At 40.7% G+C, this 18,048-nt stretch overlaps 1 protein-coding gene across 2 annotated transcripts in view; it reads left to right on the top strand.

Annotated features, from left to right (window-relative positions):
• MAP2K6 (mitogen-activated protein kinase kinase 6) overlaps nucleotides 1-18,048 on the top strand; it is a 121,398-nt gene that overhangs the window by 69,546 nt on the left and 33,804 nt on the right. For both annotated transcript variants that reach the window (XM_055323800.1, XM_055323790.1), the window contains exons 2-3: nucleotides 8,186-8,252; nucleotides 17,762-17,810. In XM_055323800.1, the coding sequence (XP_055179775.1) occupies nucleotides 8,186-8,252; nucleotides 17,762-17,810 (116 nt within the window). The remainder of the gene's footprint in view (nucleotides 1-8,185; nucleotides 8,253-17,761; nucleotides 17,811-18,048) is intronic.

The raw sequence follows: 18,048 nt of genomic DNA on the forward strand, positions 1-18,048 counted from the left end.
AAAAAAAAAATTATAATGGAAACATTTAAATATGTTAAAAAAAAAGACCTAATAAGATAATAAATCCTCATGTAGCCTTAAATCCTACCAGAGGTCAAAGGACCACCTAAAATACCACTTCCCCTGTGAGATCATTTTTTTTTTCATTTCCCTCTTCTGCTTTGAACCTCCCATGTATTCATGATGCGGTAGTTGTACTGTACATCACAGGTACTCTGATATTACAGGAACTGGTTTTTCTTATCCCCTCTTTCAAAGCAGAATTTGTAGCTTGATGAAATTCTTGTTCCTTGTAGTGTGTCTACTTTGGTGAGTTATTAACAGTTTCAGCTCAAAGATAGAGATAGCCCCATTAGGAGCTTCATCTGGAATTTCTTACTAGCCACAAAGAACTGACTGGTGGTGGGGGAAGTACCAGAGACTGGGCGGAATGTGACCTTATCATCATAAAGAAAGAAATGGTGAAAAAAGGAGACACTCTACTTAGACATATACTTGACAAGGTGTACTTGACCCTGGCTAGAACATTCAATCATTTGTGGAGAGTTAAAAAAAAAAAAGTATGTAATGCAGCCACTTTGGAAGACAGGTTAGCAGTTTCGTATAAGACTAACATAGTCTTACCATATGATCCAGCAATCACATTCCTTGGTATTTACCCAAAGGAATTAAAAACATATGTCCACATGAAAACCTGCACACAGATGTTTATAGGAGCTTTATTCATAGCTGCCAAAACTTAGAAGCAACAAGATGCCTGTCGATAGATGAACTGTGGCACGTTCTGACGATGGCATGTTATTCAATGCTAAAAAGAAATTTGCTATCAAGCTGAGAAAAGATAAAGGAATATCACTAAGTGAAAGAAGCCAGTCAGTATGTTTCTAACTATATGACATTTTGGAAGAGCCAAAACTATGGAGACAGTTAAAGGATACCAGTGGTTGCTAAGGGTTGGGGAGAAGGAGGGATAAATAGGCAGAGCACAGAGGGTTTTTAGGACAGTGAAAATTCTCCATGTGGTACTATAATGATATCCAAACATGTCTGTATATGTCAGTATATGTCACATATATCAGTATACATTTATCCAAACCCGTAGAATGTACAACACCAGGAGTGAAGCTCAGTGTAAACTATGGACTTGGGGGTGATAATGATTCATCAGTGTGAATTCATCAGTTGTAACACGTGCGCCACTCTGGTGGGGATGTTGATGATGGCAAGGCAGGGGACAGGGGGCATATGGGGACTCTCTGTATCTTCCCTTCAATTTTGTTGTGAACTTCAAACTGATCTTTAAAAAGTAAGTCCTTCGTAAAGAAAGATGTGGAGTCAGAGGCCACACTCCCAGAGATCCTGAGTCTGTAGAGCCGGAATCATTCCCATGGTCAGTAGGAACCAAGAGAATATAGTTTCAAATTGATGAGCTGCTTGAAAACTGTAATTTTAACATAAATCACATAAGAGAGGAAGAACAGAGGAGGACATCTGAAGAAATAAGCTGCCCATACAGGGAACAGTCTATTTAGGTCATATTTTTTAAAAAATTTAAGGACAACCATGCAAAGGAGAAAAGAAATTGGTATATATTAAGCACCTGTTAGCTGTTAGACCCTGCTAGATATCTTCACACATATTGTGCCCACTGAGCCTCTCAATGACCCAAGTCTCTCATCTCCCATTAGCAGGCAAGGAAACTAGGTTTAAGAAATGTGTTCAAGCTCACCATGTTAATAAGTGGCACAGCTGGTATTTAAACTGAGGTCTATTGGTATTTAAGTTTGTGCTATTTCTTTTTTTTTTAAAGATTTAATTTATTTATTCATGAGCGTCAGAGAGAGAGAGAGAGAGAGAGAAAGAGAGAGAGAGGCACAGACACAGGCAGAGGGAGAAGCAGGCTCCATGCAGGGAGCCGGATGTGGGACTCGATCCTGGGTCTCCAGGATCACGCCCCGGGCTGAAGGCGGCGCTAAACCGCTGAGCCACCTGGGCTGCCCAGTTTGTGCTATTTCTACTCCAGTCTGTTTCTTTTTTCTATTATTTCAAGGGCTCAATACTCACTTTCAAAACAGTTGAGAAAGTAATAAATAAATATTCAGTCGACAATTATTTACAATGTGCAGGCAGTGAGCGAAATCACTACCATAATGGAACCCATACTGGGAAGATAGATGCTAAACAAGTAATAAATGCAGAAGTAAACATAAATGCAAACATAATGTGGGATTATGAGAAATGGTATGAGGAATATAAATGGAGGACAGTCATGGAGAGCCATTTGAGACAGATTGGACATTTTTGTAAGGGGTTTAAGCTATTCATTTTTTTATTTATTAAGTTTTTAAATTTTAATTCCAATATGGTTAATGTACAGTGTTATTTTAGTTTCAGGTGTACAATGCAGTATCTCAACAGTTTTGTACATCACAACAAATGCACTCCTTAGTTCCCATCATCTATTTCTCCCATCCCCCACCCCACCTTCCTTGGGGGTAACCATCAGTTTGTTCTTTTTATTTTTTATTTATTTTTTAAAGATTTCATCTATTCATTTGACAGATTAAGAGAGAGAGAGAGAGCACAAATAGGTAGAGCAGCAGGCAGAGGGTGAAGAAGAACCAGGCTTCCTGAGGAGAAAGGAGCCAGATGCCGGGCTCAGTCCCAGGACCCTGGGATCATGACCCAACCTGAAGGTAGACACTAACCCGATGGAGCCGCCCAGGAGTCCGCATTGTTCTTTTTTAGTTAAGAGTCTCTTCCTTGGTTTGTCCTCCTCTCTCTTTTCTCCTCCTTTGTTCATTTGTTTTGTTTCTTAAGTTCCACATAAGAGTGAAATCTCTGACTCATTTCACTTAGCATTATACTCTTTAGCTCCATCGACATTGTTGCAAATTTATCATTTTATCATTTCATTCTTTTTTTGATGGGTGAATAATATTCCATTGTGTGTGTGTGTGTGTGCACCATATCTTCATCCATTTATTTGTTGATGGACACTTGGGCTGCTTCCATAATTTGGCTATTATAAATAATGATACAATAAACATAGGGGTGTACATATCCTTTTGAACTAGTGTTTTTGTATTCTTTAGGTAAATACCCAGTAGTGCAATTCCTGGATTAGAGGGTTGTTATATTTTTAGGTTTTTGAGGAACCCTCATACTGCCTTCCAGAGTGGCCACACCTATTGGTATCCTTGCCAACAGAGACAGAGTGGACATTTTAAGCTAAAATGTCCGAGGTTCTGTAAAGTGCATTGAGTTCACATTCTGTGCGAGATGCTAGGATATGAAAACTGGACATGTGGACTGTGACCCTGAAGGGGTGTTCAGGAAGGTCTGGGAGGGTTCTGTGGGGGTGTATGATAAAAGAGCTGGGTATGGAAATTTGACTTCCTGTCCACAAGAGGGCTAGAGCCTTCTAGGCAGAAGCAGCACAAAGATCCATCTCCCTCCTTGAAATCAAAATGACTACACGTTTTAACACAAACTTGTCAACTTTCTTTCTCTAAATCTTATGTAGTTCTGAAGAAGGTTGGCACACTGGCTGGAGTCTCAGTGGTGCGTGAGATCCAGGGGTTTCAGGGGGAATGGAAGCATCTGCGTCCTATCGCTGTTGCAAAGCCAGCTTTCTCCCTGCACTCCCTTCCCTCTGCCCTGCTCTGTTAGCTGCTTTGCCTCTGATCATCGCAATTTAATAACATCTAATGACACTCCTCTGCCGATTTCAGTGCCAGCTCCCCTTGGGACTTAAGCCTAGATGCAAGTATTAAAGAGAGGGCAGCCAAGGCTTCCAGGTTGCCAGTTTCTTGGCTGGAAATCCCATTCACGTTGGGAAACAGATTTTTAAAATAAATCTGGCACTGGAAGTGATGCCATCCTTTTGTAAAGCTGTGTCAATAATCATAAACCCTCATAATCATGCCCCCAACCTCTCGGCCAAGCTGACAAATATTTAGGCGTCAGCGTATCCTCATGATGCCACCTTCTGTTGACCCTGTGGGATTCTCTTGCTGTTTGGGTTGGCACTGGCTCACAGTCTTCTGTTTTATGTAATAAGGCACATGAGAGAAGCTCTTTGTACATAGCCTGTCCGCGTGGGTACTGAGCAAGAGGTCTTGTGTACCCCATCATTTTCGGCATGGTCAAAGCTAGTGAACATTTCTGTGGCCTGGGAAATGTTTGCTAACTATTGGCAAGGTTTTTATTTTCCAGTGCCATTTTGCTCCAGGCCAGGATTATAATGACCCGGCTTTGGTTTAAGATGAATTTTGCAAATATATGTGTGCGGTGGGGCTACATTTTCAGAGAAAACAAGCCTGGGTGTGGCCCAGGCTGATGTAATATAGCACTGCAAATGCTCAGGCAAGCCAACGAGGCTTACCCTTTGCAGATTGTACCAACAATCGAGGTCTGTAGGAGGACACAGGAATTCTCTCATTCTGAGAAGGTGGTTACTAGCATGTGACACAACACAGAGACTATTTTCTGATATGTTTTCCGTGTTTGCTTCAGTCTATCAAGGGAAAGGGCCATTTAACGCACTTGGGCACTTAGTTGTATCATTTACATTTCTTCCTCACTGAGTTTCTTCTTCCTTCCTTTCTTCCTTCCTTCCTTCCTTCCTTCCTTCCTTCCTTCCTTCCTTCCTTCCTTCCTTCCTTTCTTTCTTTCTTTCTTTCTTTCTTTCTTTCTTTCTTTCTTTCATCAACGTGGTGTTAAATGTTAACGTCAGGTGTTGGCAGGCCTTGCAGGGGGAACAGATTGCTTTGAAATAAACACAGCTGGGAACTGACCACATATCGTTTTTCTTTCTTTTAAGAAATGAAAGAAGCATTTATTATAGAAAGGCTGGAGCATGCACGACTGTCCAGAATTCCTTTATAGATTTGTTTTCTTCCATGTCGGGGTAACGGTTAGCGTCACGCCTTGGTGTCCAAATGGACCCACTTTTCCTTCTTTCTTTGTGAAGTTGCGGTTTGCTGGGAACAATAAACTCAGAGAGGTTTGCTGCAATCTGCACTTGAGAGGGTGGAGTCTATTCAGTGCTGCTTCTCTCTGCTGAAGTGTGGTCTTCAGAGCTAAGCAAAGAATGCCTTGTGTGTGGTGTTCTTCTGCTAGCCTTGCTTGCAGCCTTGAAAACCTCATCCGAGTCACTCCCGGCCTCTTACTGGGCTCCTCTTTCAGTGATGGGCAAGTAAGTGAATTGTGGAATTTTTGTGCATGTGTCTGTGATTTTTGTTTGATTTGATGCACTACGGAAAATGAAGGCAGGGTACGTTATAACTGTGTAATTCAACCAGGTTTGGTATCTCTTGCAAGTAGTTGTCTTATTGCTGTCAGAAGAGAAGCAGGAGCCTTTTTTTCTCACACCTGGAAGACTTTATTTTTGTTTTGGTCATTTATTCGTTTAGTCTCTGTGCCAAGGGCCTCTCTCTCTCTCTCTCTCTTTCATTTACTCTTTCTTTGCATAGACGTTTCAATGATTTGTTGAGTTATAGTAGAACAGTGAATTGTTAATAATCAATTGCTATGGTAGAAAAATGCATTGCTCTATTTTTCAAAGGCAGTTTTCCCCATAAATAGCTCTCTCTCTTGACATCTATCTTGTCAGAGCTGAGTTAGATGAAGAAGAGAGAGATACGGGAATATAACTTTGGTTTGCTTAAATGGCATTGGGGGAGCCTTTTTTCACAGGCAAAATATATTTAACTTTGGTTTTATTTTGTTTTAATGGAGAGGACTACAGGGTTGTATCTGCTGGGGTTATCTGAATTACCTGGCACCTGGGTGGGAGTAGAGATGTGGTCATCTGGACAAATGGCACTTGTCGTTCATTCCTCACTAGAGTATCCCATTTAAAGTAGCATCCTCTGTCAATTTAACTGAGGCCCATGGAGAGGAACCGTTGGAATTAGGCCACTACATCTATTTGGATTTTCACTATCAGATCCAGCACTTATCATCGTTCCTGGGATACAGCACAGCTCCTTGTATTATCCACCATATGTATGGACAAGGCTTTACATATTGTCTAACTGACTAACTTAGTAGCATGTGCTAAGCAGACATCTGAGCTCCAGGAGGAGGAAAGTACATGGTGAGTTTCGAGTCTTGTGAAACACATAGATGAGTCCAAAGGAGGAGAGCATTTGAGAAAACCTGTTACAACGAAGGTGGACCTGAAAGGCTTTCTCTGCCTTGGCTACTGCCAAGCATATTTTTTCTTGGCTTTATACAACTTGGCAGAGTTGGTCTTGATTTTGGATTCTGAAGGCATAGAGAAATAGAGTCAGTTACACATTATCTTGGACTGAGATAATCTGACCAGTTCCACTCATGAATTTCTTAAATGACTTACTCTGTTTTATTGAGACTGTACAGATTCTTTCTCTAAATGATTATAATTAACTGCTACTTAAGATAAGTCTGTGTTTGTTCATATGTGATACCCTCTGGCCTTCCTATCCAGCCCAAGAAGGTAGGGATTAGTATTATTTCCCCATTTTACAGTTGAGGATATTGAGAGTCAGGTGAAAAGTGACTCTGGAGGTTACTTGGTGAGGGAAATACTAGATGTAAACTGGTTTTTTAAAAGCTCAAAATCTCATGCTCCTCTTGCCCCCCCCCCCCATCTCTGAACTCCTTCCATTGTAGAATAGGAGGAGAATAAGCTGTGATTTGGGTGTCGGAGACCTAGATTCTGATCCTGGCTGGGTTGTTGCTGGCTCTCTGATGTTGAACAGTTACTGAAGTCTTTGGATGTCATTTTCCTGTAAGGAGGTTATATTCTTGATGTCTTATGTTTCTTTGCATCTTGAGAATCTCTATCAAGGGCTTTGTCCAGGACTGGTGTCATTGCTGTAGTACACCCCTGCAATGTAGAGCAGAGGGGAGAAAAGAAAGTAGAACTATCTGCCTTCTATCCAGATCTGTTTTGGTTTCCCCTGCCAAGCAGGAAGAGATACAGGATCTCCTTAGGTGAGGAATATTCTGGGGCCTTAAGAGACTATTTTCTTGGATCTGTCTCCTGAGCTGGCATTTCTCAGTCGGTTCTTTTTTTTTTTTTCCTTGAGAGATGGGGGAGGGGCAAGAGGAGAGGAGAGACAGAGAATCTTAAGCAGGCTCCATGCCCAGCACAGAGCCTGACACGGGGCTCGATCATAGGAACCTGAGCCCAAATCAAGAGTTGGATGCTTAACTAACTGAGCCACCCAGGTGCCCTGTCAGCCTGTTCTTTTTTATTCATCAACAAGATTATTTGAGCCAAAGTCTCTGCAGTTTCAATCCAGAGATGAACACGTGGGTTACAATCCCACCTGGCCCCAAAAGAAGTGATAACCTCCCTGCACGAGCCCATCTGTTATCTTATTCCTTTTTGGAACAGGGTAAATGTAAATAAATATTACTTTCTCCCTCCTTTAGGTGTTTCATCTTATGGTAGGTGGTTGACAAATGGGCAGGGCAGAGGAGCGGGAAGGTATTGTTTATTCTCCCTCCGTAGTTAACTCTATCAGTTGTTTACAGATCAAATTAGAACGTTATAAGATACTGAGATAAGGGTGATTATATTTGACTGACATTGAGAGGAAAAATTCTGTAGCTACCATTTACCATCTACCATTATTATGTACAGGAAAGAACAAAGAAGTTGAAACAACCACCTCTCAGTAGGGAGAAGAGGGCAGCTCTCCTGAGTAAAGAGAGTTAGCATTCTTATACTGGTAGTTTCATCCCTTTTTTTTTTTTTTTAAGATTTTATTTACTTATTCATGAGAGACACAGAGAGAGAGAGAGAAAGGCAGAGGCAGAGATATAGGCGGAGGGAGAAGCAGCCTCCATGCAGGGGGCCTGATGTGGGACTCGATCCCAGGACCCGGGATCATGCCCTGAGCCAAAGGCAGACGCTCAACCACTGAGCCACCCGGGGCCCCTGATAGTTTCATCCTTAAGTGGTGAAAAACCTCATCCATGACCACAATCTGCATTTGGGAAGCTGTGCTTTGCCTGATGCTTGGGTGCTGGTCACTCACAGACTTCCTGGCTAGGAGGTGGGGTTTTTGAATGAAGAGGTGAGAGCTCCACGTTCCCAGGCTAGCCCTTTCTTCTGCTGCAGTGTCTCTGTCCCCACACTCATGCTGTAATACAGACCTTAACTTTATGCTTATGTCTTTCCCCGTAGGCAGGAAGCGGAACCCTGGTCTTAAAATTCCAAAAGAAGCATTTGAACAACCTCAGACCAGTTCCACGTAAGTTGACAAGATCATCGTCTTACTCCAAACACTTCACTTTACAGATTTCCAGGGAAGGGGGGTTCATTTTTGGGTTGATGAGCAATGCCTTGACTATGGAAATCACTGTTAGAAAGAAGAGCCCCCCCCCCTTTAAAAAAGATTTTATTTATTTATTCATGAGAGACACACAGAGAGAGGCAGAGACATAGGCAGAGGGAGAAGCAGGCTCCTTCTGGGGAGCCCGGCACAGGACTCGATCCCAGGACCCCAGGATCATGACCTGAGCCAAAGGCAGACACTCAGCCACTGAGCCACCGAGGCGTTCCAAGAAGAGCCCTTTAAAGCAGGGAGCCATGGGCTCACTGCTCTGAGACCTGAAATAATCAGGTCAGTCAGTCTATGTTGAATGGATAGCTTTGAACTCAGCGTCTCACCTTACTGGTTGGCAGAAAATGGAGTGTCACAAATGCATTTGGCAGATGGGGTCCTATGAAGTTCAGAAAGGTCCCTGGATATGGATTTTTTTTGCCTTTTCCACATAGACTTGAGCAAATAAGCAAATCCCTGTGAGAGCCACGACTATAAAACTTGGGTTGAGATGGAAAGATGGTATTTGGTAAGGACTCAGCATCCTGACACCTAAATCCTGTCCCATATAAATAGAAGACAAAATGAAGTAAAGGAACTTTTTAATTTTAATTAGCAGAGGCTTTGGCCCAAATCCCTAAGTGAGCTCAAGTCCTGGTGAAGCAAGATTACCCTCTCGTTTAGCCTCCCTCTTATTTCTTTTTCTCTCTGTGGGGTAGTGAGAATACCTCCTGTCCTGCTGGAGGTATGACCATGTTATTACAAAGCATCTCCTTGGGAGGAATGGAAATTGCAAGGAAAAAATTCGGATCAGAAGTACAAGAGAGGCAGAGCAAGTATAAGGAAAGGCCATCCCAGTGGAAGCTCGAGACCAAAGGCCTTTGCTCATCTCTACAAAAGTGTCTCCCTTTCTAAAGGTTTTTGGCCTTCACCATGATTCATCCTATCAGAAATTGCCCCTTCTGGTGGTGGAATGTTCTGATCATGTCTACTGTAAGACTTTGTTGAGACCATTGGCTATTCCATGAGTGGTATGAAGAAATGTTCGGTTCAAGAACATTGAAGTATGGAGCCGAGTGGAGAGCCACTCCTCAGGGTAGCTCAAGGGCCACACTCACCTTAGACAGTTCCTTTAGTGAGGCCCTACAGGACTAGGTTCTTTTCATATCTGCTATGGAGAGAGATTTTTTTTTTTTCTGGCCCTTTTGGTTTTTTTTTTTTTTTTCCTGTGGCCCTGTGACCTGTGTAATTCGTAACTTCTCCCCTCTCAAGAGTTTAGACTCAAATATATTGCTTCCTTGTACTATCTGCATAGGACTCTATGTCATAGACTTTTGAAACTTTTCCACTTGAAATGATTGTAGATTCACAGGACATTACAAAGAAATGCACTGGGAGATCCCATATACTCTTCCCCTGGTTTGTGTCCTCTCCTCCATGTTAACATCTCACACAATTGCAGCAAAATATCAAAACAGAGTGGCATTGGTGTAAACCTAGAACTTATTCAAATCTCACCAGTATTCTAAGTTCTTGTGTGTGTATTTGTGTGTGTGTGTAGCTCTATGCAATTTTATCACGTGTGTAGCCTTATGGAACCACTACCATAATCAAGATACTCAATTGTATCAACGCCACAAGACTCTTTGGTGTTATTCCCTTAGAGCCACGCCTACCTCTAACCCCCAGTCCTAACCCTCTGGCAACCACTAATCTGTTCCACATTTCCATTTTGTTTTCATGGTTGCTGCATAAACGGAATCATGCATCTATTTGAGATTGGCTTTTCCATTCTACGTAGTTTCTTTGAGGTTCATTCAAATTGTTCCTTGTATCAATAATTCTTTCCTCATTATTACTGAATCCATTCCATGGTATGGATATACCATGGTTTCTTTTAACCCTTTAGCCTTAGAAGAAGATATGGGTAGTTTCCACTTTGGGACTGTTACGACCATAGCAAGTTCTTGCGTGAAAATAAGTCTTCATTTCCCCATGGACATATGTCCAATAGTGCATTTTCTGGGTCATATGGTAAGTCCATTTTTGAAATAACTTCCAAAATATTTTCCAGAGTGGTTGTACCATTTTACATTCTTATTAGCAATTTATGAATGATCCAGTTTCTCTGCATCCTTGCCAACATTAACACTGTTTCCCATTTTAGTCATTCTTTTTTTAGAAAAATATTTATTTGTGTGTGTGAGAAAGAGAAAGTGCAAATTGGGGAGTGGGGGGGGGCGAAGGGGAGGGAGAGAGTATCTCAAGGAGATTCCCTGCTGAGCATGGAGCCTGACAGAGGACTCTGTCTCATGACCCTGAGATCTTGACCTGAGCTGAAATCAAGAATCGGGCACTTAACTGACTGAGCCACCCAGGTGCCCCATTGGTCATTCTGATCGATGTATAATATCATATCCTTGCAGTTCTCGTTTTCATTTCTGTAGTGGCTAATGCTGCTGAGTATTTTTAGGTGTTTATTTCCCATCCATATATCTTTGATGGTGAAATATCTGTGCACGTCTTTGCCTGCTTCCTAATTAGATTACCTTTTTTAATGTTGAGTTTTGAGACTTCTTTCTGTATTCTAGACACAAGGAGTTTGTCAGATACGTGATTTGAAAACATTTTCTCCTCATCCTTTTATTTTGATTAAATCCCGCCTAGCAATTTTTCCTTTTATGGGTCATGCTTTTGGTGACAATTTAAAGAACCCATTGCTCCACACTTTGTTCTTATGTTTCAAGATAATTTTGGCTATTTTAGGGCTTTTCTTTCCATATTAGTTTTAGAAGTAGCTCATCTATGTCTGCAAATGGACTTGCTGAGATTTTGGTAGGAATTATGTTGAACCTTTAGATCAATTTAGGGAGTACTGACATCTTGACTACACTGTCTCCTAGTCCATGAACCTGGTAGACTTCTGCAAGTCTTTAGATTTTCTTTGATGTCTTTCATCAATATTTTATAGTTTTCATCATACAAACTCTTTGCATTAGGGGTTGTGAAGATTTTTACCTAAGTATTTCATTTTGTGGAGGTAACCATAAATGATACTCCATTTAAAATTTCGGTTTCCACCCGTTAAGGGTCAGTGTATTGAAATACAATAGATTTTTCTGTATTGCTCTTATAATCTGTGACCATACTGAATTCACTTAGAAGTTCTAGGAGTGTTTTTGTAGAGGTTTTTTTTTTTTTTCATTTTTGTAGATTTTTTAGAGTTCTATGTAGTCATGCCGTCTGCAAATAGAGACAGTTTTCTTTCTTCCTTTCTGAACTGTATTTTAAAAAGCTTTTTATTATTTTTTTGCTTTATTTCAGTAGCAAGAATATCCAGTACTGTGTCACATAAGATTGGTGAGAGCAGGCAACCTTGCTTTGTTGTTACAGGGAAAGCATTCAATATCCTACCATTAGGCATGATGTTAGGTTTTTGTAAATTGAGGGTTGAAAAAGTTCCTCTCTAGTCATGGGGTATTGAGGGTTTTTACTGTTAATGTGTGTTGAATTTTTGTTAAGTGCTTTTTTGTGCATCTCTTGACACAATCATAGATTTTTCTTCTTTGTACTGTTTAAATGGATTGCATTGTGATTGATTTTTAAATATTAAACTAGCTTTGCATACCCAAAATAAATCTCACTTGGTTGTGGTACATTTTTTTTTTTTATATGTCATTGGATTCAATCTGTTGAAATTTTGTTGAGGATTTTTGCATCTAAATGCATGAGAGATGTTCATCTGTAGTGGGTTGTCTGGAGTTTTTTTTTTTTTTTCCTTTTTTCTTTTTCGTTGTGTTATTATTTTCTGGTTTTGACATTAAGGTAATTTGGCCTCATAAAATGAATTGTTAAGAGTTTCTTCTGTGTTTTTTTTTTTCCTGGTAGACACATAAAATCTGTATTAATTCTTTTTAAAAAATGTTTGCTAAAATTCTCCAGTGAAACAAAATGAGCCAATATATTTCTTTTTTTCCTGGAGCTTTTAAAATACAAAATCAATTTCTGTAATGGTTGTAGGACTCTACAGATGATCTGTTTTTTCAAGTTTGGATGGTTGTAGGTTTTCAGGGAACTGGTCCATTTCTTCTAAGTTGTTGAATCTTTAAGAGTAACATAGCTTCTAGTATTTCCTAATTATTCTTTGAATGACTGCAGGACATGTGATATCCCAGTTTTTCCTGAGATTGGTAATCTGTGCCTTCTCTCTTGTAGTTTGTATCAGTCTTACTGAGGTTTACTAGTATTATTGATTTTTTTAAAGGATTTTATTTATTTATTTAGAGAGCATGTGTGCGAGAGCGTGAGGGACAGAAAGAGAGGGACAGAGAAACTCAAGCAGACTCCCCACTGAGTGCATGGAGCTTGACTCGGGGCTCTGAGATGAAAACCTGCGCTGAAATCGAGAGTCACACGCTTAACTGATTGAGCCACCCCGGTGCCCGTTTTTTGGATACATTCTTATGTCACCCTTCCACTTGTCTTACATTCCTTCCCTTTAAATTTTTAGTCCTCATTTTCTTCTAACTTATATTGATTTTCTGTATTTTGTGAATTTTATGAAAGCCACAATAAATCCTTCCTTGGTATAAACAAATGAATAAAAACCTACGCAATGATAAACATAGTTTCTGTGTTGTCTTTCCCTCATGTGTTAGAATAAACTTTGAATATGATTTTCTTTTTCACTGTGTAAAGCCAAGAGCATCGCTTTATTATTACAGACTAGACCACTTTAGCTCATGGAGAGCCTTATTATTAGTAGTTGTATTTTAATACCGATTCTTATATTTGTAGTCCTAAAGAAGTAGCTTCCACATTTTGTGTTTTTCTTGGCGATATTTTAGGGTTGGCTTGGTGACTCTTACCATTTATACCCTGCCTTCTTCTGCCGTACTACACAAAAATAAATATCCTGGGACAGAGCTCCATTCTTCCTAGTTTCGTGTGTGTGGTCCCTCTGCTTGAGCTCTTTCTTTGAGTAACTGATGCCAATGTGTTTTTGGCTCAGGTTTCTGAGCTGTCCCCATACTTGATTGGCAACAGCTAATTCTGAATTGATTCTGTGCTAGTGAGTATTATTCCAGTTAACCCTCCCAAGAAGCTCAGGAGGCAGTTACTGTTACTTTTACTTCATAAGTGAGAAAACAGATCTGTACAAGGTCAGGTGCTCAGAACAGTTGGGCATCACTTCATGGGTAAGAGTTCAGGCTCAAGCTAGAATGCTTAGGTTCACATTTGGGATCTAAACTTGACTAGTTGAATACCTTTGGCAAGCTCCCTACCCCTACTAAGCCTTAGTTTCTCCTTCTGAACAATGGGAATAAATAGTGATGTGGTTGGTGTGAGGAGTGGGTATCATAACCCTATTAAATGCTTAGCCTAGTTCCATTATAACTTCTCAAAGAAGGTTGCTCCAAGTCACTGCTATTATTATTACTAATCCACTTAGTAATTATTAATAATTATTATAATTAAGTGGAAGAGCTGGCATACAAAGTCAGGGCTCTCTGTCTTTCAAGTATATGTTCTGAGCCACATGTCAGACTGGTACAGAGTGTGGTCAAATAGTCTGTGGCTAGCAAAACAAGAGGCAGGATCTTTTACTTCTATAGTCGAGAAGACATCATTGTGAGGCTCTGGGTTCTAATTTCACCACGTCTTTGAAGGACTTTAAGTTATTTAGTTTTTTTTGTTGTTGTCAGCTCTTCACATTAAGGTAGAGTTATGTAAATTAAAGAAGATATTTTGTACAAAGGGTATGGCACAGTCTCTGGCTTAAGTAGGTGCTTAGTTAAATATTGTCAAACAGATGAAAAAAAACAAACAAACAGATGAATAATAGTTCTCCTAATAACCAGTAAACTGATTATTTATGACTTAGAATTACAAATAAATAATTATTATAATAAGCCAAACAAAGCCTATTGTTCATAAAAGCCAATAAATACTAGGGGCACCTGGGTGACTCAGTTGGTTAAGTGTCCAACTCTTGGTTTTTGGCTCAGGTCATGATCTCAGGGTCGTGAGATGGAGCCCCGTGTCAGGCTCCATGATGATGAGCGTGGAGCTTGCTTAAGATTCTCTCTCTCCCTCTGCCCCCTCTTCCTGCTCCTGTATGCATGTGTACTCTCTCTCTCTCTCTCTCTCAAAAAAAAAAAAAAAAGACTAATACTAGGTGACCTTTAGAGTATCTTTGACCTTCCAGGGAAGGAATTTTGTAATAAGTTTGTTTCTTTCCCCAGAGGACTAAAATATTGAATAAGCAACAGAGAACGTACACCCACAGTGAACCTCCTGCAGAGACTCAGTGCCCCAGGCAAGCTAATATGCCCAGCCCTGGACAGAACACAGTGTCAACTAGTCTAATATGAGCCATCAGCCTTGGCTCCATCATTTGGTGCTTTTGGCTGACCTGATGAGTCCAAAGGCCTCAGGCTTGGGCGGATTGATCATTTTCATTAGAGGGGGCCTTGGTGTTGGGAGTAGGTTCCTTGGATTCCATCAGACTTGGACTGAAACCATGGCTTTACCACTTGGGAGCAAGTTAGTTAAACTCTGAGCCAAATAGTTTCTCATCTGGACCACAGGAGTAATGCTGCTTGTAGGACTCTGTGTGTGTGTGTGTGTGTGTGTGTGTGTGTGTTTAAAGAATTAAATGAGATTTAGGTAAAGCATTGCACCCAGTTCACCATATGTCCCTTCTCTTTAGGTCAAGACTGAGATTCAAGTGGCATGAGTTTTATTTTCAGGCCGGGTGGGCTAGATGGTTTTAGCAAATCTCTGTGCTTTTCTCATTCTGGAAGATGTCATGACCCCCTCCTATTCGGTAGAGGCATAATGCAGGGTTAGTACAATACTGGAGTTCAACAAACTTTTTCTTTTTTTTTTCAAAGGCCAGCTAGCTAGTAAATGTTCCAGGCTACCTGGGCCACAGTGGCCTCTGTCGAATATTCTTTGTGGTTTGTTTTTCTACAACTTTTTAAAAAAGATTTTATTTATTTATTTATCCATGAGAGATGCACAGAGAGAGGCAGAGACATACACATAGGGAGAAGCAGGCTCTTCATAGGGAGCTCGATGCAGGATTCGATCCCTGGACTCGGGATCACACCCTGAGCCGATGCAGATGCTCAACCACTGAGCCACCTAAGCGTCCCTTAAAGATTTTATTTATTTGTTCATGAGAGACACACATAGAGAGGCAGAGACATAGGCTGAGGGAGAAGCAGGCTCCCTCTGGGGAGCCCGATGTGGGACTCGATCCCAGGACCCCGGGATCATGACTTGAGCCAAAGGCAGATGTCCAACCACCGAGCCACCCAGGCGCCCCTTCCTACAACTTTGTAAACTTGAAAAAAAAAATCATTCTTAGCAGGACCACAGTCTGTAATTTGCAAAGCCCTGCATGAATACTGGAATACCAGAGGTAGAAGAGGTCTTCCCCAGTGCCCTCCTTGGATGGCAAGAAAACGGAGGTAGCCCAAAGTAATAGTGACCTTTCTGTTGCTTCATGCTTTTTAAAAGGAAGGGTGCTGAACAACTGCAGAAGAGTTTTTATTGTTTATGATTGTCACATGTTTCAAGTAATACTCGTCTTTATTTCAGAGTTCCATTGCAATTAGTACAAATCATTGATGATGAAAGAAAAATCACTTTGGAAATTTTAAGAATGAGCGATCAGATTTTTAGAAATTGAATCCTCTGGAAAGTATTTCTGAAGAAAACCTCCCTGCTCATAAACACAAGATCTATAAAAACATCCCTGGTGTGTTGTGTGTGTGTGTGTGTGTGTGTGTGTGTGTGTTCCTCTGATTCTCTCCCACCCAGTCGCTGGTTTTAAGTTAGTATAGAAAAACTTTATTTTAGTGCATTTCAAGAGGGATTTTGAGGTAAGAGAGGGCTTGCCATTAAAACTTTATGTTTATATCTGTGTTTACATTCCCATTGTTTCCTTATCATTTTCTTTAAAGATTCTTTTTTAAAAAAAGATTCATTTATTTATTCTTGAGAGACCAGAGAGGGGCAGAAACACAGGCAGAGGGAGAAGCAGGCTCCATGCAAGAGCCCGATGCGGGACTTGATCTCAGATCCTGAGCCAAAGGCAGCCGCTCAACTTCTGAGCCAACCAAGCGTCCCTTTTCCTTACTGTTTTATTGAGTTAGTTTCAGCAGAAGGGGCGGGATTATAACACATTAGGACTGGGAAAAATTGTTATGGGCTAGGATTCCTTTGCGCTCCCTTCCTTCCCTTCCATTTTCCCTTGTATTTTTCTAGAGACTATTCTGGAATGGAATGTCTCCTTAGGAAGACCTGGGTCTCTTTGGTCAGCCTGGACCCTAGCAGCCCTAGGATTCTTTTGTCTTTTTGTTGTGATACTTTGGGTGCATTTATTTTAAGAAAGCGCTTTTTGGAGCTTCTAGCTAGTCGCACGGCCAAAGCCAAACATCTTTCTCTTAAATGGATTGATACCAAACTGGGTAGTAGAAATAAATACACATGAGGGCACTGTATGCTTTCTCTATGGAGACAAAATCAGCCAAGCTCTGGCTGCTGAGATGGCCCCTGGATAGTGTGTGTGCTACATACGGAAGAAATTACACAACTGCATTAGGTAGCCTGATAAAAGAGAAACTATTCTGATCTGCGAACTGGAAGACCTGGGTTAGTTGTGACCTTGGGCAAGGTCACTTCACCTCTCTGGACCTTTTTTCCATCTATAAACATGGGGACTAGATAGACTTGGAATTATTATGGTTTATGAATTTTGTGAGTTAACTTAACCATGTGATAATTATTGTTTTTTAAAAATCATTGTGGAAAAATGTGGTGGAATAATTGGGCACATTGGTGTTCTTGGATGAAAGAAGAAATTTGGGGCTTAGAAGAAGAGTATAAGTATTTATATAATTACATACACCTCGCTCATATTTATTGAACATTTACTCTATGCCAGCCATTCTGCTAAGCATTTTACTTGGAATATCTCAGGATATGCTAATATCCTCATGTTAAAGAATAGAAGCTCAAAGAGATTGTCATTTATTTTATTTTTAAAAAAATATTTATTTGAGAGAGAGAGAGAGCATGAGAGCAAGCAGAGGGAGGAGGGGGAGGGACAGAGGGAGATGGAGAGAATCTTAAGCAGACTCCCCACTGTGCACAATGCCCAATGTGGGTCTCGATCCCACAATCTCGAGATCATGACCTGAGCCAAAATCAAGAGCCGGATGCTCAACCGATTGAGCCACCACAGAGATTAAGTCATTTAAACCCAGATATAGTTTATTCCAAATCCCACACTATTAACACTTTTGTACTACTTTGTTTTACTGATGAACTTCCTAAGGAAAAAAATCCCTCCTGTTGTATGTGATTTGGGAATGGCATATTTGACTAAATATACCTCATGTTCCCCCCCCCTTTTATTTTCGTAGGCCACCTCGAGACTTAGACTCTAAAGCTTGCATTTCTATCGGAAATCAGGTAAGAAGAATCATGTTTGCCAGTTAACATCTTGACCATTTCTCATGCATGCTTTCCGACTGGCCATTGAAAAATATATTTTCCATACCATGCCGTCAGGGGATGGGCCAAAAAGTTTGAATTTAAGCAGAAGTGGTATGTGGCACTTTTGCTGCTTTGAGTGCCTTACTGAAATCAGGCTAGCGTGGTTCTGATGGAAGGTATTTGAGGAGGGGAGTAGATGATTCACTCTGGGGAG

Source organism: Nyctereutes procyonoides, unplaced genomic scaffold, assembly GCF_905146905.1.
Source record: "Nyctereutes procyonoides isolate TBG_1078 unplaced genomic scaffold, NYPRO_anot_genome, whole genome shotgun sequence".
NCBI classification, from domain to species: Eukaryota; Metazoa; Chordata; class Mammalia; order Carnivora; family Canidae; genus Nyctereutes; species Nyctereutes procyonoides.